General features: G+C 41.1%; 1 protein-coding gene across 3 annotated transcripts; it reads left to right on the top strand.

The window, feature by feature from the left end:
• Nucleotides 1–448: 448 nt before the first annotated feature.
• Nucleotides 449–24080, top strand: gna11b (guanine nucleotide binding protein (G protein), alpha 11b (Gq class)). 3 transcript variants are annotated; one of them, XM_034124885.1, is made up of 8 exons: nt 449–1570; nt 11737–11921; nt 12681–12835; nt 14398–14526; nt 15455–15583; nt 17844–17973; nt 18126–18279; nt 19042–24080. In XM_034124885.1, exons 1-8 carry the CDS (start codon nt 1435–1437, stop codon nt 19230–19232), a joined length of 1209 nt encoding a protein of 402 aa, XP_033980776.1. In that variant the 5' UTR covers nt 449–1434; the 3' UTR covers nt 19233–24080. The 3 variants fall into 3 exon arrangements, with proteins under 3 accessions (XP_033980776.1, XP_033980793.1, XP_033980784.1); XM_034124902.1 differs by lacking the exon at nt 15455–15583; XM_034124893.1 differs by lacking the exon at nt 14398–14526 and having other exon boundaries at nt 453–1570.
• Nucleotides 24081–24738: the final 658 nt, after the last annotated feature.

The following is a 24738-nucleotide window of genomic DNA, read 5'->3' as shown; positions in this document are numbered from 1 at the left end:
TAACCCTACTGAATGAATACATTGTGAACAGGTGTAACATACAACTCAACTCTAAGGCCACAAGATGTCACTGCTACCACAGCACAAGGCCACCACAGCCATCGTTAAGAATGTGTCTTGTCTGATGCTGCTTGCAGTATAATGCAGTTAAGGATGAATTGATAAAAAGCAGATCCTTATTGAAATGTCCTGATGATCTATTACCACGATGCACCACACTTCCAAGGATCTTTCTCAGCAGTGCAGAGGATTGTGTAGCACTTAATTTAGCAATGATTGCACATGCATTGATATATAAAAACAGCTCTTTCTTATTTATACACATCGGGTTTAGCATCTTCTCACTTGTGTGCTGCTCACTGTCGGATCCCACCCCGAGGACCCGCCTCGTCCATTCAATTGGTCTGTCACAAACCTGTTTCATGCAAGCCTCCGTCTGTCACTCAACACCCCAGTTTCTCCTCCTCCTTGCCTGGCATCAGACTGGTGTGTGTGCCGACCTTGTTCCAGCGACGAGCTACCCCAAAAAGCCAGCTGTTTGCAGCGCATACATTTTTGGCATTAGCCACCGGTCCGGGCACGCATTTAACCCCCTCTTTCAGGGCTGTGGTAGTGTAGCCTTATATTTTACCGTGAAAATGAGCCAGGGCGTGATGGGGTGCTGCCCTGCTATCGCTAGCTAGGCGGACAAATTCCTTCAACCAGCTCGCTGTTCCAATCACTGCGGGTTGACACAACATTAGCTGAGGCGTTGTTAAGTGAGCTAGCGGGCTAGAAAGGCTGTTGCCGTTCCGTGTAATTTATCCTACGGTAGCTAATGTAGTTAGTCAAAAACGGACGCATTGCTGCGGCGTAAATAGTGCAATAACGGTTAATAACGGCAATCACTCTAACGTTAGCTTACTAGCACTACTTTTCACTAGCGCTAACTAGCTAGCTAACGAGACTCAACAGAAATCAACTGTTACGCGTTTGGATGTCAAGACACTGCAGTTTTGAAACAGTTTTGGGCGATTGTGGAGAAAAAATTGGACAACAGTGACAGATGCAAAGATAGAATTGGACGAGCGAATGAGAAGAAGGTGTTAATGATATAAACTAAGTGGCTAATCTGCGGCAGTAATTTTAACATTAGCCGTATTAAGGTAGAGCATCTCTGGGAGGCCCCACCGTCTCCTGACTCCCTCCCCCTGTCCGAATCTCCCGTGATTTGCTGAGAACACCCGGGTGAAGTCGCATTTGCTCTCGGCTTGGGGGGACGACTTGACAGCGAGGCCCCTTAGCTAGTATCCCCTCCCCCCAGTCCCATCCATCCGTCCAGCCCGACAGACCCACCCCTTCACCCCTGAGATCGAAGCGAAGACCGGGGATTCGGGATAAGCTGAAACCGTGTGCCGAGGTCCCGTCTTAACCGGGCTGCCAAAACTAGAGGGGATGACTCTGGAGTCCATGATGGCTTGCTGCCTGAGCGAAGAGGCGAAGGAGTCGAAACGAATCAATGCAGAAATTGACAAACAACTCCGCCGAGACAAGCGAGACTCCAGGAGAGAGCTGAAATTACTTCTTCTCGGTATGTGGCATGCTACATTTCATATACATGTTTATCACCACCTCTTGTGTCGTTGCAAGGAAAACTTGGGCCTTCTTGTCAATGCTAGCTCCTATGCTACTAGTTAAGGCTGCTAGCCTGGTTTCAGTATGAGTAACGTTATGGCATGATTTACAAAATGCGTGGTTTGTCTTGTAGCGTGCTGAGTAAAACAAGGGTTCGCTGGTTATATTGGGTGCATATCTACAAGAACTGGTCAGTCACATATTATGGGTCTTTCCTCGTGTGTTTTGTCTTTGCATTGATGTGCAGACCACCGCTCATTTGGCATCGAAGTTACTAAGATGTCACCGTTTACAGGCTACCACATGCTTGTCAGTGGGCCAGTTTGACAATTTTGACTAGCCCTAAAGCTAATCAGTCGGTCAGATTCAAAGCTGCCATTCTGGTCAGCTAGAAGATGGTTGTTAAAAGGTGAAGATGGTCACTTGATAATAGGAGAAGCAGCAGCAGCACCCGCTTTGGATTGTTTTACACTGTTGCTTTACAGGTTGCATAACATTTGTACAAATGGGTGAGGTTTCAGGTGCCTTAGCTATACAATGCCTGGTGCCCATTCATTCATTTTTTATTTATTTATCTTGTTTATTAATTTGCACCCAGTGTCACACCCGTCCAGAGGACAGAGATACTGAGGGATTTGACCCCTCATCCTGGAGTCTAGCTGAGTAGGTTAGCTATTTTTATAGCTGGTGTGTGGGCAGGTGGGAGCTGCTGTTGAATAAGTTGCTCAGTACTGCATTGATTCATAGTTCTGTGGACACAGAAAGGAACATTAGGCTCTGCTTTATCACAAATGTACTATCATTGCTCTCAGGAAAATGTATTGTGCATGCAGCTTTTTAACAGGCTAACTTGTAGTTGTGTGTGCATGTGACCAGCCAACCACTTAAAACAACAGAGAGGTGTGAAAGCTCCTTGGAAAAAGCGTCAATTTTTAGGACAATTAGAATTATCTAGGTTGCATCCTTCGTTTCAAAACGTTTGCTCCCATTTCCTTGCCCACCAAAAGCAGCCCTGGTTATTTGACATGTGTGTCTCCTTTCATTTCCCTGCTGAATACCTCAGCTCGGATAAGTAGGCCACACTAGAGCCGTACTGTTGATGGGACACATTCTATTCTTTGTTAAACCTTTTATTCACTCTTGCACCCTGTCCTACCTGGTGGTCAAGGTGAGCGTGTAAAAGTGCTGTTTTTGTGTCGCAGTTAAGAAATGCTTTGCTTCTTTGCTGCAATTATATTTCTCTGGCCAGATGATCAATGGAGGGTTTGGGTTGACAAAGTGATTCCAGAATTTTGAAGAAAATAAGGTGATGATTTCCGCTCTGTACATAACATAGCTGGAGTCTGTGGTGTTTTATATTTTAACTATGCATGGTTTTGACAGCATATATCAAAATACACTTGAAGTGTCAGTGAGTGAAAGGCAGAAAGCAAGCAAGAACTGCAGTCAGTCATGTTGTAAGTGGCCCATCCTGTGTGAGTTAAGGCTGTCAGTGGACGCCTGGATAAGGACGTGTAAAGCAGGATTAGTCCAGGTCTTAATAGGCTTGGTTAAACACATCCGCTGCTGAGACTTTGAGATGTCACTGACTCCTATTATCCTCTGGCATTATTCTCAGGCCTGCTGCCCTCAGTGAGATGCCGGCCTCTCCACAACTCACTGGAGGAAAAGGACAACTTCTGTGGCTGAACACTTAATAACCATGCTCCATCAAGTGTATTTTAAAGAAAAAGGGGAAGCTGGATATTGAGCTGCAATATTATGTATATATACTGGACAATTATCCGCCTCAGTTAAATGTAGTAGGAATTGTTCAATCATTAGCTAGCCTGCAGTTCAGATGAGTTGTACATTTGAGTGTTTTCAGTTGCATACTGGGAAAAGCTATTGTATGTATCATAATTGTGCTCACATCTCATGTTTTGTATCTGTATTTATTTCCGAAGGACTCATGCAAGGTGGAAATGAAACTATTAATCGAATATTAATCATAAAATGATACAACAGCAATTCTGATCATCTGAAAATCAATGAATCATTGTTTAAGCAAAGTGCAGTCGGCTTCTATTTTCCGGTTCTCCAGTGAAAAGAGTTGTTCCTAATTTAATTATTTAAAATTGAATATTTGGGGTTTTACAGCACAAACATTGTAACAAAATGTTTGAAGATGTCACCTAAGGGGTAAGGAAATTGTGTCAGGCTTTTTCAAAGTTTTCTGACATTTCATAGATTACAGATGCATTAAAATATTAGAGAGTTAGTTAATGGCATTACATTTGAAACTTAAAAAAAATACACTTTCCAAAAGCTCAATGTGTCTAAAATGTGCATGTTTTGCCCGTGAAGATGTCCAAAATGTAATAAGTTTACAGAAATGAAAATGCAGATGTGGCAAATTCTCACATTTTAGTAGCTGGATCCAGAGAGTGTTTGTAGGCATTTTTCCAGATGGATAGATTCTAGCCTTCCCTGAACAAAGGGTTTTTCTTGCAATTATTCGGGTTCACCGTCTTCTCTGTGTCCCTCTCCCTTCCTGGAAGGGTTTACTAAATGGCCAGAGTGCATGCTAAAGAGCCGTGTCTTGACAAAACATTCAGGTTTGGTTTCTTTTCATGCCAGACACCTGCATTACATTTCCAGACTAAGTATGAGGTGAAAGACAGTTATGTAGGTAAAAGCTGTATCAACATCATGCTTAGCCACATGGTCAGAAAAAACCCAATCTGCCAGGGCTGCAGCGGTGCCCACAGTCTGGCTGCCTGGGACTGAGGCCATATCAGGCCATACCGACAGCTTCCTGCTCCACAGACCAGTGGTTTGCCTCTACTTGGTCAAAACACAGTGGACCAGGAGCTGTGGCCTTTGCTGCATCGGGTAAATGAACTGCTGGAGCGTGCAAACGGTCAGTAAAGTGAGATGGAAGGGCAGACGCTTTAATGTTTCCCAAAGTGCTGACCGAGGCAAAGTGTAAGCTCCCAGTCTGTCAGTGTACCAGTTGGCATTCGCTTTTCAGGAAAATAAAGGTTTGACATGAAATATGAAGAACAGAATGCCTGGCAATCTGGGATAAATCCCTAGACAGATATTGGAAAGGCATTTTAAGCACAGTGTTTAAGAAAGGGGTCAGACTGGGGCAAACCGTGTGGATGGCTCGCTAGCACACCCTCTCAGGCAGAGGTTTAATGTACAGCCGTTTTCCAAGTCCTCATTGATTGTGTTGTTCTTGTTGATCCTCCCCCTCTCAGCAGTACGTCTTGTTATCAGGTTTAAGACGTCCTTTAGAGCAACAGTCTGATTGAACCAGGAAGAGGATCAGGGGGTTAGGCTCAGATGTTTATTGCTGACCTCCCTTCTTTTGCCAAGCCGTCTTATTTTGATCATATATGGCAATAGGGATCTTCTAGCTCTACTCCTCGGTGGTTGTGTGATCCCCGACTTGTAATGCCAGTGAATGTGCAGCTATGTGGATAGCCAGTTATTGCTGAAATCCCCTTTTATCATGGTCCGATCTAACACCTATTAAAATGGAAACCCTCATGAGAGGCGTTTGCAATATTTGGGAGTTAAGTAATTGATAACATTTTTGATAATTTTTATTTTATTTGTATATTTTTTAACATAAATATATAATAATTTTGATTATATGTTTTTGGGGCGGGACCCTTTTCACAGTTGTATCATGCATTTATAAAAATAATTTTGTGAATCAATCAAGCAGCAAAATAGAGGCTACATTTATGGGACAAATCCATATTTACTAAAAATGATTTAATCATAAACACATTTACAGTATATACACGTATGGTGATGACACAACATAAAAGTGGGTTTAATGTGGCACCAGTGGCCAGTTACAATGACTTATAATATTGAACTATGCAAGTTGGGGCTTAACAATTATTTGTATCTTTATCAAAGTTGCAATATGCCATACTATAATTGTCTAATCGCCAGAATGTAATATTTGTTTAAGGACTATCCATCATATCATATAAACCTATGCAGAAATCACACCATAATTAGAATTAGAATATTTATATAAAACATTTAATTCCCCCTTATATCATATCAGAAATGCAATATCAGTGAACATAATCACAATTCGATATTTCTTCCATGGTCTTTTAGCCGTAGGATTAACATTTGAAATGTCTTTGTCTTTTTCAAGTCACTTTAATTCAAAGTTCCCTCACTTTTGTAATCTTGAAGTCACAGTGTAGTAAGCAAACACAGTCTGTATCACAGAACATTCTGTAAATGTTCAGGTAGTCAAACATAGCCAGCCCTGCACACACTCTTTGTCTCTCTCTACGACACGGTGTCTGTTACACACTCGTTCGTATTGCTCACCAGTGCACATGTGAACACACACACGCACACATACTTAAATGGGGTCATGGCTGGTTCTCTGGAGATATAAGGGTGAATGAGGCTAGATGGTGACTGTCCCACATACTGCCGCTACCTCGGTCCCCAGACAGGACGGGGACATAGCCTGCCTCTTAGTTCACTGCCAGTATCTTCAGTCGCTCTGCTGACAGGGTGGCATGTTCACTGCTGTTTACTCCCACCAGCTGCTGCGTACAGTAAAGCCCACACGGCTCTGTGATCGTACGTTTAAACGTCTGTCACTTCATCTTTTTCAAGTTGGATTTGGAATGATGAACCGTGCTTACACTTCTAATTTGTTTGCAGGATGTTAGGCTTGCAAGGTTGTACTTTTTAGTGTAGTCCAAGTCAATGCGCACCCGAGATGTGCATATGCCCATGTGCGGACATGGAGTGATGTTATCTCATAGAATCTCAAAGAGGAGATCCTCTAAAATAAGTGCCATGGCTTAAGAAATAATGTCAACATCTAGGATTTGGCTGTTTCTAGTTAATAGCAGCCGAGCACAGTGTTTGTATTGCAGACTAAAATACGGCTGCTTGCTCCAAATCTTTTGTAAAGCCTGTATTAGATTTTTTTTTTGCTCACCCACACCCACTCGACGAGAGCAGCACTCAGCGCATACTCACTGGTGAACAGACAAAGCCATCCTAAGTTGGTCCAATGTAGGTGTGCAAGTTCACAAGTGTGTGTGTATCATGTGCATGCTATAGAATGTATATTACATTTACAGTTCTGACACCCACGCACATTACATGGAGCACTCGGCAGAGACATGAGCACAGAGCAGTTGTGTTGAGCACAGAATCTGACATGCAACAGCAAGCAACTCATGTTGGAAAGCTGCTGTAGAGCTGAGAGAGATATATTTCTCCTTCTTTTGTTTTTATTATTGTGTGTGTCTGCTGGAGTCCTGTACTGTGTGTGTGTGTGTGTGTGTGTGTGTGTGTGTGTGTGTATATAGCCCAGGTCATGGCAGGAAAAGGAAAGACAGAAAAATGGGCCATCACAGTGAAGGTAACATCCATGCCTTGAGGTTGACGACAGGATCCGTGTGTCCACAGTTGGTTAGGCAGCTGGTGTGTGTGTTGTGTAGCTCCGGGCTGCCTTGGCTCAATCCCTCTCCTTTGTACGCCAGAAAGAGGCCAGTTTCCAAGATGAATTTAGTGAAAGATTAAGACCCACGCTATATTTTGGTTAGCCTTGTGACTGCCTGATTCATAAAGTATCTTTCCAGGGTGCTGAAAAAAGCCAAACATCTGGCTGATGCAAATGTTGAGGTTTGGATGATTCTTAAATGCTGTGTCTATGCAAATGTCTTCTCACCGCAGAGATTGCATTGTAAATCGCTGCCTGAAAGGACAGATAAGTCAACAGTGGTCATACCAATGGGCCATTATATTTATGTGCGTATTTGCATGCAGGTTAGCCATGATGCTGATAATCCTCATGGCATTGCAGAGGGAAGCCGCGGTTGGCAGGGATAGTCCTGTTTGAGGACAAGGCGTTTAGTGGCCTGTGTGTGAAGCACAATGAAAGAAAATATAGGATATGAGCAGCTAGTGTAAACAAAGCAGGCCCTGCTCACACACTAACATAACCTGATAGACTGACAACCCAGCCTCACCAAGACAGCCTTGTGTCAAGTCCATCAGGTGTTGTGTCACAAGCTGACATCAGTTGCGTTATGTAGAGGCTTATGAAAGCTAACCTGGTAATAAGATACACGTTTGGCATCTTAACATGTTAGAATTTAGAAACCATTTTATTCTCAGTAGTTCTTCTTTATCGGGCTATTTGAACCAAATGTTCCTGCTACGCTCATTGTTGTCGGGCTACCCAGGATTGAGAGTTCTCTCTCTGTTCCAAGAAAGGCATGAGCTTCACAAAGGACCAGTATGTGTGTGTGGGCTGTGTGGTGTACCTTGCTCTGTTGCATTGGGGCAGAATCTAAGCTCTTGTGATTTTCTTTTATTTATCACACATTCATAGCTACCTTGAACTACGGTTGCAATGGTATGAGATTTTCATAGAATGATAATGAAAATATTGCGTTTCTTATTTATTTCTTATATATTATTTATTAGCAGATAAATTACCCTTTTAAGAAAAACAACAGCATTTGAATTGTAACCCTGAATTTAAAACATACTCAAGTTTCTTTCAGTACAGTAGATAAACAAATAGTATTGTAACCTTCAATTTTCATACCAGTGTACCGTTACAACCCTACCTGGAGTAGAGTGTTATCAAACCCAAGTAGTGTGTGAGCTATTAAAAGGTGCCCTCCTTTTTCTAGGTCATTACCAAAAAAGAATGGATGGATTCTAGTTATGAATATCCAAAATTCTTGACAGAGAGGGATGAGAATGGAGAGGCATATTTCTAGCCTTAGGGAGGTTAGGAGGGGTTGTGAAGAAGGGGAGGGAAGAGAGAGTACTTGTAAGGGTGGGTGGGGGGAGGCTGGTGGCACATAAATGGTTGTGGCTGGTGCCGGTATAATCTGGGGAGGAAAAAAGGGAAGACAGAGGCTCGTAGTGTGTTGTCTGGGGAAAGAGGGACACGACAGTTAAGAGAACACAGCGGAGAGAGATCTTGTGACGGGGTCACGAGAAATAAATCAGACATCCAGCTGGAGAGTGATCCTTTTGCTCCTTCTGCTAAAGCAGTCTGCAGTCTCTACCAGGACATTAGTGCCTGCCCAATGCAAAGAATATCCTCTCCAATCATTTGTATTAGGCCGACTGCCGTCTTTGTAGGCACCGGTCTTTACTTTTTTACCGCAAAGCATTGATTCACCAAGGAGAAAGATCTTTTTCAGTGAATCATAATCTCTCTAATCTCTGTTCTCCAAAATTGGGCATTTTTTTAGGATGATAAGTCGGAGGAGGGTCACTTCCCCATATGGACACAGTGTTGAAACCCTCATTTTGTCTCTGAGATTAAGCCCTTTCTCCCTGCATCAGTGGAGAAGGTGCTATGTCTTCCGAACATTTCTACAGTCCTTGGTGTTAGAAAGCCCCCGATACTGACCCCAGACCAGCCCCTACCCCACCACCTTCATAGTCTCTGTGGAGCCACGGCCCTTCTTCTCTGTGCTACACCGAAAGATGAAGAGCACAGAGCAGGCCTGAGGGGCTCGCAGTTATATTTACTGTCTACTACGAAAGAGTGGAGAGAAAAGGGGCGGATGGGAGGGGTTTAAATCTATAAAAAAAAAAAAAAAAAAAAAAGCTGGAAAAAAAACAACACAGGAACGAAAAAGAGAGGGAGACAGAGGAAGGGTTGCTATGGTAACAGAAATATGGCTGCTCTTCAAAAACCTTGAATGTAGGTGGTGGTGAGATGAGTGTATGTGTGTTTTTCCTCCTCGTCTTTCCCTTTCAGCTTTGCAGATATTATGGATGTGCTGGATCCTTTTTGATGTCACTGAGGAACTGAAATGCCATCAGCTTTCTTTCTTTTTTTGTGGCCTCAGGGTGGTGTTTCTGGGCATGAGGAACATAGAGGGCTAGTGTGAAATGTGGGTTAGGTCCAACAGACCCCCCCCAGCCAAGTGGGGGTTTATTTGGCAATCGCTGTTGGTCTTGAAAAAGCTTGAAAACGTGTGTTGTACTCAATGCAGACATTCAGATTGTCCCCCTAAAATCAAGGGGTTTTGGTGAACAGAAGCAGAATACATGTTTTAAAGCAAATGCCTATAATCCAAAGCCTTTTCTTGGGATCCTCGCCATATGTGTCAATCTGGAAACCTGACACCACTTGAAGTGATGATCTTACAGCCAGATATGGACTCAAGAGGGCAGAGGAGGATCACTGGAGGAATGCAGCCTTTTGACAACGACCCCTGCCGTCACCTTTTGGCAGAGGCACTTAAATGTTAGAACCTGAATGTAGGGCAAGTTGTCTTAATTATCTTCATTAAATTAGCCTGTAACCCCCCCCCCTCCCAGAACTCATCATCTCTCCTCTTCTTCGTTTAAACATCTTTGATTTGCTCACTCTCGACACTGAGGGATAACATCCTGATGTCGGACAAAGAATCTGTGATGCATCAGCAGTCGTAACAAGTTTAGTTAATCAACTTGGAATTTCAAAACGCGTATAACTGACTCGGATGGCCATCCAACATTAATCAAGTTGAAGTATTATACCATTACTGGCTTTATTTTGACCAGCTTATGCGGAATAACAGAAATGAATGAACACTAAACGTCAAATACACAAACAGGCTGCAGTGTCTCTGAAGTCCTCAACTGGGATCCAAGTGTTTCGGTCATTTTTCCCTTTCATGGAGCATGTGTCTCGGGTCACAGATTTGGCTTGTTCCCCTAATGTACAAATGGGATTTGTAGAGGATGGGTGGCTGGTGCCTAAAAGAAGTGGTCAATAGGAATAATGTTCTGATCACAGTATACGTCAAAATTACTATAAAGTGGGATCTTTAACACGTGCAGAGACATTAAGAGGATATATCTAAACGGTACAGAAAAATCTCTGTTGACCATGTGCTCGCCTCACAGTTTATAACCTGATATTATCCAGACCCCTGTGTCTGAGGCTGGGCTGTACCTAATGTTGTGTCTATTAAAGATATAAATCAGCAAATGTTTTATCAGATCTTGGAGTCATGGTCATATTGCTTCTTGAGTACAAAGTCCTATGCAGTGCTGTAAAACTCTGTTTATACCTTTTGAACAAGGCAATGCGGAGATAGGAGTTTCTCTGTACTCATTGACCTTTCCTTCCTCTCAGATGCTATACATGTTTAACACAAGGATGTGAAACACTTAAAGGTAGGGTAGGTAATTTTGGAGAAACCAGCTCGAGATCGCTAGAATTTGAAAATACACAGCCGGAGAAAATCTGCCACTTCCTTACAGAGCCCCTCCTCCAACACACACGAACGCGCACATGACCAATGAGGGCACGAGATAAGTTTGTGCACAGATGGAAGGCTGACAGGCAGGTAGGCCATCCAGTTATTTTAGCCGGGCCGGCTAAAATGATTGGTCGTGCGTTTTACAGTACTACGGCTTCCACAGATGACATTTTATGGATGTTTTGTCAAAGCACTTAAGATATTCATTGCTATCGGGATGTTAAGAGCATTCCATGGAATATAACAAAAAGTGTATCTCGAGCCGGTTTCTCAAACTTACCTACCCCACCTTTAAGGCTACCAATATTACCCAAAATTGATGAGTTACCAAGCGCTTGATTTAAAAAAAAAAAAAAAATGTAAAGTACCAAATATTTATTTGAAATGATTTTTATTTATATGTTTTACTTCTTCATGAAAACGATTTGATTTCTAATCAAATCGTTTTCATGAAGAAGTAAAACATATAAATAAAAATCATGGATAAGAGACAGTATTAGTAAGTTTGCCATGGACAATTCTGTAGGTTTCTGAAGAATGGACAGAAACAGAAAGTGTCTTGCCACACTTGTTGTCTCGCTCTCCTCCCATTATCTTGGTATCATTGATAAATGAATGTAAGGCTGTACTGTGTGTAGAGCTCATTATGCTAAACATACTGAAAACTGTCAGTAACAAAAGCACCTTAACAGAATCGTCTAAAATGCTTGTATCCAACATGACACCCCCTGTTGCATGTTTCTTGGTCTTCTCAATCAGTTTGTATTGTGGATGTGCCGTTCCCTCCTCCTGTGCCCAAGATGTCAGTTTGCTGCTCTCTCTAACTGTACGTCTCCGCTGTCCTGTCCAGGTACGGGAGAAAGTGGCAAGAGCACCTTCATCAAGCAGATGAGGATCATTCATGGAGCCGGGTACTCAGACGAAGATAAGAGAGGCTTCATCCGGCTTGTTTACCAAAACATCTTCACCTCCATGCAGGCCATGATCCGCGCCACTGAGACCCTCAAGATCCCCTACAAATTTGAACAGAATCGGGTAAGGACACAATCACAGAAATAAGACAATATTCTTTACTTTCTTCCAGTCAGTTGTTTGAGTCCCCTTTGATTATTTTTAAGGTGGCCTCTTAAACAAAATATACTTTATTTTCCAAATGAATGGAATTAGATACTGACAATGGGGGCACAATAAAACGACATAATTATAGTCTATCAATTTATGCTAAAGTGGTTTTCCATTTCAGTCCTTAGAGCTGACTTGGTTTGTTATTGTGAGCTTCTAATTGAGGACTGATTTACACCTGAGATGCAAGGTTCATTTAGCCCACCACTCATTAGGACAGAAATCCGGCAGTATATTTCACAAGGACCAATATTTGGCAAATGGATGACATAAGATGCATTCTACTGTTGCCATCCACAGATCAATTAGTGTAGATGACATCACTTATTTAATGTTGACAGTAAAATAGCCTCACATTTACATTTAAAAAAAAATGTGTTGCCCATAATAAAATATTTTCATTAAAACAAATCACAACCTTCTGGAGTATGTAATATTGGTTGTAGATGAAGAACAATATTAGTTTGTTTCATATATTATTGTTAAGCGTTAGATTAGATCTTTGTTACCAATACATTGCAAACAATACTTTCTCCACAAAAGATGGATTACAGATATGTCCAAAATCTTGGCAACAACTTTTTTGTTTGCCCTATTCTCTCACTGCTCCTCCCCACTGTCCTTTTATCTTGTTTTATCTCACCTTTTTTCCCCCTTACCTGTGTTTTCCAGTCTAACGCCATGATCGTCAAGGAGGTGGACATCGAGAAGATCAGTGGGTTTGACTTTCACTTCATTGCAGCTATCAAATGCCTTTGGTCCGACCCGGGCATCCAGGAGGCCTACGACCGCCGCCGGGAGTACCAGCTCTCTGACTCCACTAAATAGTAAGTCTGCGTGCATTCGAATGTTATTTTTGTGAGTTTGATACAGATTTACCAGATTTTTTTTATTTGAATTTGCAATGATTTAATTAGGATCCCTTTGCCAATTAAAGGTTACAACAGTTGGTAATGTATCTGTTCCCAAATCTGTGTAAAACGGATAGAATTTTTTACAAATGAGTTATGTGGAAACGTTTTGTTAGCGTGTTTGTGGCATCCTCAAATGCATCCAGGATTTGTACAATGTAGGTGTGTCTTTGCTGAAATTAACATGACAACGTGCATGCATGCAGATCATTTATTAAAGGCTCAGGTCCCCATCATCAAGAAAGAATAATATATTGGTCACACTAGTTCTGTTCACAAATGTAGCGATTGACTTGTTTTTTCAAATGCCTTATTTTAAATTGCATTTTTTATGATTTCTGAAACTAGATAACCCACAGTTAAGTGTAAATATTTGTTTAGTTTAATTTGTGGCACAGAAACCGAGTTGTTCCTAGAGATCAGGTCACAACAGTTTTAGTAACTAGGATGTGGTGTTGTTGCTGCAGGTTGTGTTTAATTACCTGTGTATCATTTCCTTGTGTGTTTTGTAATGTATGCAACACGGTAGCATTTTGTCACACACATCTGACTAGTTTCCAAATTCACCAGCCAATTTTACAATTTAACAATCCCATATGAAAAATTAGGTCACTGCTATTTGGCTATTTAATTGTTGGGTATTGTCCACCTTGAACGTTATCTCTAGTATATCATAATTTGTATCTAATTTGTTAGTGCAATGTGTATTTTGGGTTCCATACCCGGTCTCCACCAGCTATTAGAGGGTAACTTTTACTGATGTAATTTTAAGGCTGTTATTTAAGTTTGCCCTTTTATTTGTTTAGCCAAATGTGTCAGCCGCCTCTTCTATGGCTTTGTGTGTTTGCCACACTTGCATTGTAATAATGTATGTGACCCCAGGGCTAAATGGCTAAAAGTAATTTTACTCACTCTCTAGTGCCCCCTGGCTGTGGATTTGTATTACTACACTTTAATGCTGCTTCAAGTCAGCATGAATGCAGGTGTGCTTGCCATCTAGCCACAATTAAATATGTACAAATGATTGAGGTGCTCCTCATTTGCAATGACGCAAAGTCATTAAGAAAAGAGGCACATACTTAATGAAAACATTGCAAACTTGAGTGAGGCGGTTTGAGATCATTGTCTTGAATTATCTAGGGGTGGTTTTTCTTAACAGCTGCAGATATTTCCATATGTTAGGTACATATATAAGCGGGAATAGCAAGTTATTTAGGGTCCTGTGCTCCCCTCCAGCATAGATGTTAGACATTTCTTTAAATGATATCACCATAATGTAGAAGAAAGCTGCTTTCTGCACAAACATCTGCAATGGTAAAATGAGGACATTGATATATGATGTGTGTAAATGTCTATGTTATGGTAAATATGCAGGCTATTTGTTTGTGCATGTGTGTGTATAAGTGAATAAGAAAAGGAAATAATTAAATATGTTTTTATTTGAGTGTTATCCACACTGTTATCATGTATATCTCCAGTTACCTTAGTGATATAGACCGTGTGACTGCGGAGGGATACGTTCCCACCCAGCAGGATGTGCTGAGGGTCCGTGTGCCCACCACGGGTATTATAGAGTACCCGTTTGACCTGGAGAACTGCATCTTCAGGTACCCCGATGGCACCAGGACTGCAGCATCACAGTGGTCTAGAGGACAGAAACCACTGATATCTGTCAGGACATTAACTCGTCAGTTAAGCAGGGGCTAAGCTTTTGTGAATTACTACTAAACTATTTGTACCCAAGAGTTCACATCCCTGGAGCCTGTCAGTGCTATTCCAATGCGATTACAAACTTTAAAATGCCCTTACTTTTCTTTAAAAAATAAACATTGTCCTACAGAGAAATATATAGATGATGTTGTGTTTAGATCAAATGAGCAACATCAGTCAACCTGACTTAACATATCAGTGGTTTGTGTTCAGTAAAATGCTAATGTTCTGGCTCCACGATTTAAACTAAACCCAGACGTGCTGCACTAGCGTTTTTGGAGCACCCTCTAAATACCAGATGAAGAAGGATTAGGGATGTCAAAGGTTCTCCAGGAAGCAGCTGTCAAATCAGAGAAGCTATCGGAAACAGTTTGAAATACAAAACAATTACAACTTTTTAGATTAGAATGGCTTGCGTATGGATCATGCTTCCTTCTATCTTTGGTATCATACTTGTCCTTCTTTATCTAACGAAGGGGCTGCTGTTTCTGCTGCTGAAGTCACTGCTACTACAGTCACTATTGCCACCTCACCGTCTGTAAAATAATCAACACGCACAAATAGTCTTACATTTGAAAGCTGCAGTTGCAAATTAACAGCTTGTGTTGGTTTTTGGACAGAGTGGTGGTGGAGCAGTGACCCTAACTAACACCCTAATGTTTCTGAGTTGTGGCCTTTTCTGTGAAGCTTCCTCAACAGGACTGATCCACACTTCCTGAAATGGCAGGGGGGGGTTGCGGTAATTGCCTGTCATGCTTTATATAACTGTTTTCTGTCTGTTTTTCTCTTTATCTCTCTTTTTCCCCTCGACCGGCCTGCCTGTAGTTATCTTTCCGATCTGGATCGTATTGCAGATCCCGGCTATCTTCCCACTCAGCAGGATGTGCTCAGGGTGCGCATCCCCACTACAGGAATCATAGAGTACCCATTCGACTTGCAAAGCATCATTTTCAGGTAGAAAGACGCCTGTTTTGGCTCAGTCCCGTCCTACATCATCATTAACCCATACGCCATCTGATGTTTTGTCAAAAGCGCCACATAAACCATGCTTTTGTCCTCCCAATTAATGGAAACAACGTGTTACCGTTTAATTTATGCTTTCTTTTCGCACTTAAGTGTCTCTATTCCATTCTTGCTTCATAACCATTTCCTCTAATCATGTAAACGAAAGTCATTGCCAGTTAACATTTTCCTCAGTCCTACACTTACCTCCTGTCACCAACAGCAATGGTACCACACATAACACAACCCCCTAATGATCACAAAGTCCTACATTCTGGTGCCCGGTCTCTGTAAATGGGTCACCTCCTCTCCTCCTCTCCTCCTTTCCTCTCCGGCTGGCAGAAGAAACGAGGTCGTCCTCTCCGGTGGAGGAGTGTTATTTTGGGCAGCAGGTCCTGCAGGGCCTATATTGGCCCTGCGTCTCAGTGGACCACAGTGGACTGGGCCACCACCAGGGGGCACCATTGCCTTGTGAATTATATTCACTTTGTGAAGCCCTCTCAAGGACCATAATGCACCTGGTCTTGGGGTTTGCATTAGTGCATTCAAAAGGTGCAACATTATACAGAATGATAGCCTTTAAACTATCCATATGCCTTTTTACGTAATGGCTTGACATTAAAGGCTCTTGACCGGAAATATTCTATTGAATCGGTTGTCACAAATGAACGCTTAATGAAACTGGGACCTTAACTCCCTGACGAGTGAAGGGTGACCTTGTGAAGGAGAAGCTCAGGGAACCTGAAACCTTTGGAGGATTCAGGAAGTATTTCAGACAGGATTGCTGTTCATGAATGGCTTTGGCGCTTCAGGCTCATGTGCTGAGGCTTTTATGTCAGTATTTTGCTAGGTTAGTTGTATTAGTTTGTCTTTAAGAAAATGTATATATATACCACACTTCTTCTGATGCCATTCTTTCAGCTTGTAGCTTCTCATTGGGTTACATAGGAGGCATTCTTCTACAATGAAAAGGATCCCACCATCAGAGGTGCCCCCTGTATCTTTCATCAACATTTCAACTCTGCCTCCTGTCCTCTTTCTGTCATCTATCTTAGTTTCTGTGCCCCTCTCCATGTCATTTTGTGTCCTTTTTTTTATTTTATGTTCTTCCTTTTACCCCATTTGTCTTTTGACAAGTGTTTTTCAAAACTTCACAGAATGTTTTTGTGTGGTGTTTTATCACACAGCCCCGAGAAGGTTGAGAAAGCTGTCTAGTAGATAAATGAATGACCCTCCACTTTCACCATAGCACACGCACAGAAGTACAGACTGATCTAGTATCAGATGTGATCCACGACCACATAAATGCCACTTGGTTTAAGAAAACCAGTCATATATTTCTCTAGAAAATGTATATCCTACACATTTTATTTGCACAATCTGACAGACAATCTGCTAAGCGGCTGCTCCGCGCTTTTTAAAAATGTTCTCAACTGCTTCTGCTTAGACATTGTGACTGGGCTTTTGACAAACAATGTAAATCATTCCTAAACTGAGTGGCATTGATGTAAAACTGATCCTAAATCGCTCTGACACGGGAAGCTTTCATCTTTGTGGTGGCATGCATGGCTCAACTATTTACAAGGACAAAAGCATCTTCACACTGCACATGTGTTTCTTGTTTATTTGTTGTTTCTTTAGTTTCCTGCCAAATATAGAGTTCTGCACACGTTTGAATTTGATTAATCCACTTGTAAAGGTGTTGAATCCATCAGGTGTTTTTTCCAAAAGGTTTGCTTAAAATATCTATAGGACTGCAGAATATTCTCTTTGTTCTTTTTAAACAGATAATCAGGACCAAATGATGGATTCATATGTCCCAGAGTGACAGACTATATCTTTATTTAGGTCATGTGCTAAATATGTTCAGGAAGACGCCAGAGAATGTCTTTAGGACAGCTGGACATGAAACTAAAATGTTCCTTTTATTATAGAGGAACTTTATACACTTTTTGTTTTACACAAAGCATAATTCAATATGTGGAATATACTTGAATAAATAAGGTCCAAAACTACCTGTAAATATATCTTGATGGATTCAAACCCTTCAAAACAATTATTATCCATTAGGCCAGAAATTGGCGATACCTTTTGACGATGTGAACTACTAGCTAAAACAAAGCTAGCCAACCTCGAGCTAAATGCTCGTAAGGTTTTCCCCTTTTTGATTCTTCACTCATTATCCAACCATTCCCCTTCATCCTGCCGTCAGGATGGTGGATGTAGGGGGTCAGAGGTCAGAGAGGAGGAAGTGGATTCACTGCTTCGAGAACGTCACCTCCATCATGTTCCTCGTGGCGCTGAGCGAGTACGACCAGGTCCTGGTGGAGTCCGACAACGAGGTAGGTGGACGTTACACATGACCATTCATTCAAAAACGTATCTTCACACACAAACATAGAAACAGTATTGCAGTAATGTGTCGTGAACTTCTTACACCTAAACAAGATGTCTCAACCATTGATACTAAACATGACTGTTTTTTCTACACCAGAACCGTATGGAGGAGAGTAAAGCTCTGTTCAGGACTATCATCACCTACCCCTGGTTTCAAAACTCCTCCGTCATCCTCTTCCTCAACAAGAAGGACCTGCTAGAGGAGAAGATCTCCTACTCACACTTGGTGGACTATTTCCCAGAGTTTGATGGTAGGTCCTTTTTTATACGTGTGTATATCTGTGAGTGTGTATACGAGTGTGCTTGCGTGGGTCTGTTGAATAATCTAGCAATGTACATTTGGGAGTCGCCCCCTTAGATAAATGACTGTAGTTTATGTGAATGTGTTTTTTAATGATAAAACACCACTTTGAAATGAGTATACCCATAAAATATTATTGATGTTCCTACTTTTAAACCAACCAGTCGATTATCTGCTGCCTTATCAATTTATTTGTCTATAAGAAGGTTGGGGCATAATGTAAAACGACCAAACACTAAGAATCGTGTTTTTGCTAACACAGAATGAGCCCTTCGTATCTAAATATAGAGCAGGTCCGCAGAGTCTTAGACATTTCTTGACACAATATTTTATCCATTTAGCCAGTATTTATAATACGGGTTGCTATCTATGTTCAGCGAGATGGAACATTTTAATGTCACTTGCTTGTTATCAAATGCTGATAGCATTTAACTCCCTTGAAAAACTCATTCTGATATATTTACATTTATGTTAATGTGCTTATTACACAAATGTTATAAGATGTGATAATTATTAGGTTTTAGTGAGTAGGATCAAGCCAGGCTAGCCGCCTCTCCCCAGTCTTTATGCTAAGCTAATCATCACTTTTAAAGGACAGCCGTTAACAATTCAAAATAAGCTTATTTCCCAAACTGCTGACCTACTCCTTTTAATCAGTTTATATAATACTATAATATATGTTTGCATGTGTCTGCCTATCTCTGATTCTCAGGTCCACAGAGAGATGCACAGGCAGCGCGGGAGTTCATCCTCAAGATGTTTGTGGACTTAAACCCCGACAGCGACAAGATCATCTACTCTCACTTCACCTGTGCCACGGACACTGAGAACATCCGCTTTGTGTTTGCAGCTGTCAAAGACACCATCCTACAGCTCAATCTCAAAGAGTACAACCTGGTGTGAGGGCCCTACGTACGACGCACATCTCCTCCCCATTGCACAAATCCACACCTCTTTGGGAGTGTGCACTCAAGTTCACATGCATTACACAGCACACCATGCCGGCACACACACAAACACACACCAACAGAATCCTTACCATTTTTTTTTTTCTCCACTACAGAACATTCGCAAACCTCCCACATGCAAACGCCGCCCCTCCTCTTTCACCAAAGCTCGCCCTCTTCCTCTGTCGCTCGGCAGCTTGTTGCGTGAGAGTCCCCGCTCCCCCCCCCCCAAAAGCTGCTTCTCGTGTCAGATTTGGCCTCGGCTGCTGGCTCTGGCACATTTCATCTGGCACACAAACCTTTCACACGGACTGTACAGTGACTTAAGGGGACTTTGGTGTTTGTTTTTGTGTGTGTGTGTGTGTGTGTGTAGTACGTGTGTGTATTTGGGGCAGTATTGACTAGCGAGGAGCTGAGTTTTGGTGAATAACTGCATCAAACTCTTTGGCCGTTCGGAGTTGACCCTCTGTGGTGTGAGATAAGATCCTCGTCCTTTCTGAGCTACTATCGGTGCGGAAGGAGGTGAATACTCTTTCTCCTGAAACCTACTAAGAACTAGCGAGTTGCTTCTTGGGACAGAGTGACCCGGACAGGAAGTGAGGTTGCACACCGGACACAAGGGGTCGGGGCTGAGGATTCTGTCTCCATCTCGCATCCATGAATGTACCCAACAGTGTGAGCATCGCAATCGCAAAAAAAATAAATAGATATGAAGTAAATGCATATGTAACACACTTAAGACAAAAAGCACGAGAGGGCAAGTCATAGCTAATCAAAAATCTGTTCTTTGCTGAGTTTAAAAAAAATGTTTTTAATGATAGAAATGTGTTGCTACGTCTACTTATATTTAACAAATAATGGCTAAATGGAATGATGATGAGAAGTGGTAAGAAAATCTATAAAAAACATTTAAACTAAAGACATTTGAGAGAGAAGCAACCAGAAATGTACTTGACATAAGTATCCTTTAAAAGTTTCTGTGGGATTGTTTTTCTAAGTCGATCACATCGCTTCCCTCCAGATGTGTTCTGTATAGATTCACTGGGACAATCTTCCATGTGACCTTCACAGCATCTGGCTCCACTGATACACCCCGACACCCTTATTACAAAACACTAGTAGCGGAAGAGAGCACCCTGCTTTCAACGCAGGCTCTGCTCTGATTGGTGGAAGCAGTTGTTGAGGGGAGCGTGATGTCATCAGTGTTTATCAGCCCAAAGAGCACATCTGCAGCTCGGGCTGCAAGTAGCTTATTCAACTAAATGAAAGCTGTAAATGAAACGCACTCACACCCCGGATGTGAATGGGATCCATGCGGTAACATCTCTGACACGTCACACCTGCGTCACTCAGCCGTCCAATCAGACTCACTCCCTGGCGGTGATATAGTCATCACGTCAGGATGTGCTTCTGTTAACTTTTTTTTTTACTGTATAGTCACTTTGTTTATAAAGATTGCTTGCTTTTGAGTGGTGGGGCGGGGGCGGGCGGGGGGGCAAACCTTTCACAGAAAACACACTCTGAAGTCTGCAAACATTGTTTGTGTATATTTGTTTGTAAATACATATACACGAAACACTCCTGTACAAAAACGCTCTGTGGTACACCATCTTTGGCAAAAAACTAACAAAAAAAAAAGAAAAAATTATCAACTTCTTTCATTAGCATACAGTTTTTTCCTATGAATTTATGGTAGTAGTTATACTGTGATTATGGATTTTGTTCACTTTATTAATAGGACTACACAGAGCTGTTGAGGAAACGATGGAGCAGTAGTCAGAGAGAAGAGGCTCCACCAACAGCCTCAAGCTCCAGCGCTGGCTCCAGAGTGTACTCTCTAGGGCTGGTAAAAATCTTCACAGTGTGGTGATGAGATGATTTTAAGAGTAATTAAAGATTTTTTTTTTATTTATCTAATTTATGGACCAGGTTTGAAGGTGTTGATAATTTGACTGCTTTTGATTCTGTCATGTTGAAGTGCTCCTTTTCTCACGGCGGAGCCTACTTGAGTCTGAACTGCTGTAAAAAAAACGACAAAAAAAAAACGAATGTCTGGTATAGTAAGGACTTTATCTCTGCTTTCTATTTCTTATTGAGACATTTCCAGTTGTACTTCGCCATCACATCTCCATCCATGATAATACTGTTTGGTTTTCTTTAGGAGCCCTCACATTTGTTTCGTTTGATTTTAAAAAAAGGAAGAAAAAAAAACAAAAAAACTTGTATTTCCTCTCGGTTTATAGACGCAGCGCTGTAATGCATACCTAGAAAAATGTACAGTACGAACGTAGGTGGACTTTTTTTATCAGTGATTGAAGACCCACGCGGTCCATGCTTGCTATTTGTAATTTAACACAAAACTTCTGTTGTCGTTTTTGCATTGTTGATTTCCAGTTTTTTGAGGCTTGCTTTGATAGTGCCAGTGAAGTGCAGATATACTTTTTTGGTCTTTGACCTTTTCTACAGGTGACTTATCCTTCATCCTCATTAAGGGCTATCACAGTGCATCAGGCATCAGACAGCGGGGAGTGGAGTATAGGACCACAGTGAACCAAGTCATCCACTACTTAACCTTGTTTATAAATGGAGAATACTTGCAGTATGTGCTATAAGAAGTATAGGCAGGGTGTTAATGTAAACAGAAGATGTGTGTTTTGAGAGATTACCAACACTAAAACCCTTTTCTTTATGTCTTTCTTCATGCATCTGGCCTTTTGGTTAACATAATTTGGTATGACAGTGTTACCTGTAACACCTAATGCAGTATAAAGACACGTATCACTAAAGACACCACTACCAGGACAAGTATTGCATGTTTCCCCAAGTATTTGACTAAATGACCATTCTCGGGACTCTGCATGTTTTAACCGATTAGCTACAAACCTTGTACTTTATTGATGACCATTTCTCCAGTTCCTAAATTGATTTACTACTTCCAGCTTATGGCTTCAGTTCATGCCAGTAAGGCTTGACTCTGAGAGAGAATCTATGCCACAGATGACATTTAGTCATTTTTCTTTCTTTGTGCAATGATTGCTGGTGTAGTTGTGCCTCAGAAACTCCTTGTTATTGCACTCAAAGACGCTCTGTACCAGGAGAGAAAACGTTTGAGTTGGTACATTTCTTCTTAGCTGGTCAGAGTACCAATCCAATAATATCCCTCAATCTTTTTACCAAATTGAAATCTGTATACCACACTGTGTGGAACCATTATAACCCTGGTTTTAAAATGGATAACCGATTTGTATTTTGGATTGGTGCACCCTTGCAGCTTTAAAAAAAAAAAATCATTCCTATCCACTACATTACCTGCATTCAAACTAAAACATGACTAAATGTTCTCTGTGGCCTATTTCAAACCAGTTTGTCACTTTGAAGATGAACTAACTCCAGAAGCTATTGGAAAAGAAGAGCATCAATCGATACACTTAATTTAAAGTTTGAACACTATGTTAATTAGGCTAAAATATGTTATTTCGAAGCACCAGTGTGGTCTTTAACTATCATTATGTCTGCTGAAAATGACACTAACCTTGAGCGTAAGAAAGCAGACAGCCAACTGTTAACACTGCTGTCATAAAGAGGATGCCAGTATTTAAGTGGAGCGATATACCAGTATGGATAACCCAAGTATTTATCAGTAGTTGTGATTTACTGTGTGTTGAGTGCAGCTCACTTTAATGGTGAAGAACCATCTTGTATTTTAAAACTTGACACTACAACTCTGGCACATGGTGAAGGGCTGACTGGCTGTTAGTGTGGGTTTGGTAGTGAGTTTAGCAGCCGAGTGTTGCACTGTGTGCTTTTGACACTTTTTATCTCAACATATATGCGCTGAAGAGAGGGAAGGCAAGACTGTAAAGAAACCTCAACCTCCTTCTCATTTTTGTCTGTTTTGAGCAATGACCACACACTCTTATTTATTGCCTTTCATTGCCTTGAATAATGAAAGATGGTGTTGCCGGCCCTTGATGGTTTCGGAGCTCGCTCTGTGACCTTCTTGGGTGGCCGTGGTTGTGTGATTTCTCTTCCTGCAGGCTTGTTAAAATGAGTGGAATCAAAATTATCTTTCAACATCAGTGTGGAGTCAGTGCATATTCAAAACGTTAATCTTATTCCCTTTTTTGTGTGTTTTTTTATTTCCTGTATGATAAAGAAAACATTACCAGAACTCTATTATTTAGGACCACTTGATTTGTTTTTCCTCACTCCAATTAAACCTGAAGGTCAATTGTGTAGTGGTGTATAAAATGCTGTTTTTTTTCTGTATGTAAACCAAATGTAAATTATGTATTATACTGAGTGTGCCAACCCCACTCTCTGTAGAGCCAGGCTCTCTCTAAGTGCCAACGCTGTGGTCATCATCAGAGGACCACCACCTGAGATGGTCTCCCCTTTTTAAATAAAACACACCAGAGACTAAAAGGATAGTTGATTAAGTACACACAAAGACTTTATTCTGTATTTAAGATTGAAGATTTAAAAAATAATCTGCTGTTTTTTTAAGAAACTGTAATTATAATTGCATGTGCTGTTTATTTTGTGTTGGAAGTGAGGGCTTTGATGTTTCATTGAAGCAGGGAGCCCTGAATGAAGGGGGTTCAATCAGTTGGTTATTATCGATTATTGATTTACATAACTTGCCATATTTTTTTATGTGTTTCATGTATTTGTTTCAACCACTGTTGCCTGATCCTCATTCAAACATGAACATGACTTATGATCATTGCCGCCTTCTAAGAGAGAAACATAATGACAAGGTATCTGTTTTAAATTGAAATAAATTTGTTCCTATACTTGCTCATGGTGTGTGTGTTGAGTGGGTTTCATGATGCTTTAAAACGTAGCTGAAGAAATCTGAGTTGATCATGTGTATTTATATTTTGTAATGGTAACAAGTATCGGAATTGTGATTTTATTATAATTTCAGATTTAACAAAAAAATATTTCAAATTGCATTTGTACATTCAAATTTCCTAAAACGTTTTGACCTATGGTGTGTTGTTGAATTGTGTAAATACATAACCCTGAATGTTTACTCAAAAGGAAATCTGTAATTTAATCAATATAAAGGTCACTTTCATTTGATTGCCTTGTTTATGTAATTCAATCTACAATTTTGTATAACAATTATATGTTATAGGTGAATGAAGAACCAAGTTGAGTAGATGTGAGCGTCAGCTAGATTTTGGGATCTTTGGGGCCCCTGATGCTTGCTCAGCCTGTTGATAATCCGGCCCTCTATCAAACTCTGTGTTGGAAAGCAACCAAGTACCGTTGCTCAAATACTGAACTGAACTGAAAGTACGATTTTGAAGTACTTGTACTCTTACCAGATTATTTCCATTTTCTGCTTCTCAATAATTCTAGACCATATCATTTCAGAGAGGTAAATGTATCTCTGCACTACAGTTATCTGACATCCCTAGTTACTTTTCAGATTAAAACTTTGCAAAAAATAA

This window comes from Trematomus bernacchii, unplaced genomic scaffold, assembly GCF_902827165.1.
Source record: "Trematomus bernacchii unplaced genomic scaffold, fTreBer1.1, whole genome shotgun sequence".
Taxonomy (NCBI): domain Eukaryota; kingdom Metazoa; phylum Chordata; class Actinopteri; order Perciformes; family Nototheniidae; genus Trematomus; species Trematomus bernacchii.
The sequence above is the reverse complement of the archived record's forward strand: the minus strand, read 5'-3'. Positions and strand labels throughout refer to the sequence as shown.

What these genes read in the sequence shown, in the direction of transcription:
- gna11b (XM_034124885.1), top strand. Translation starts at nt 1,435, where the DNA reads ATGACTCTGGAGTCCATGATGGCTTGCTGCCTGAGCGAAGAGGCGAAG. An exon ending in CTGGAGAACTGCATCTTCAG is followed by an intron (nt 14,527 to 15,454) that starts GTACCCCGATGG and finishes GCCTGCCTGTAG; the next exon opens with TTATCTTTCCGATCTGGATC. An exon ending in TTGCAAAGCATCATTTTCAG is followed by an intron (nt 15,584 to 17,843) that starts GTAGAAAGACGC and finishes TCCTGCCGTCAG; the next exon opens with GATGGTGGATGTAGGGGGTC.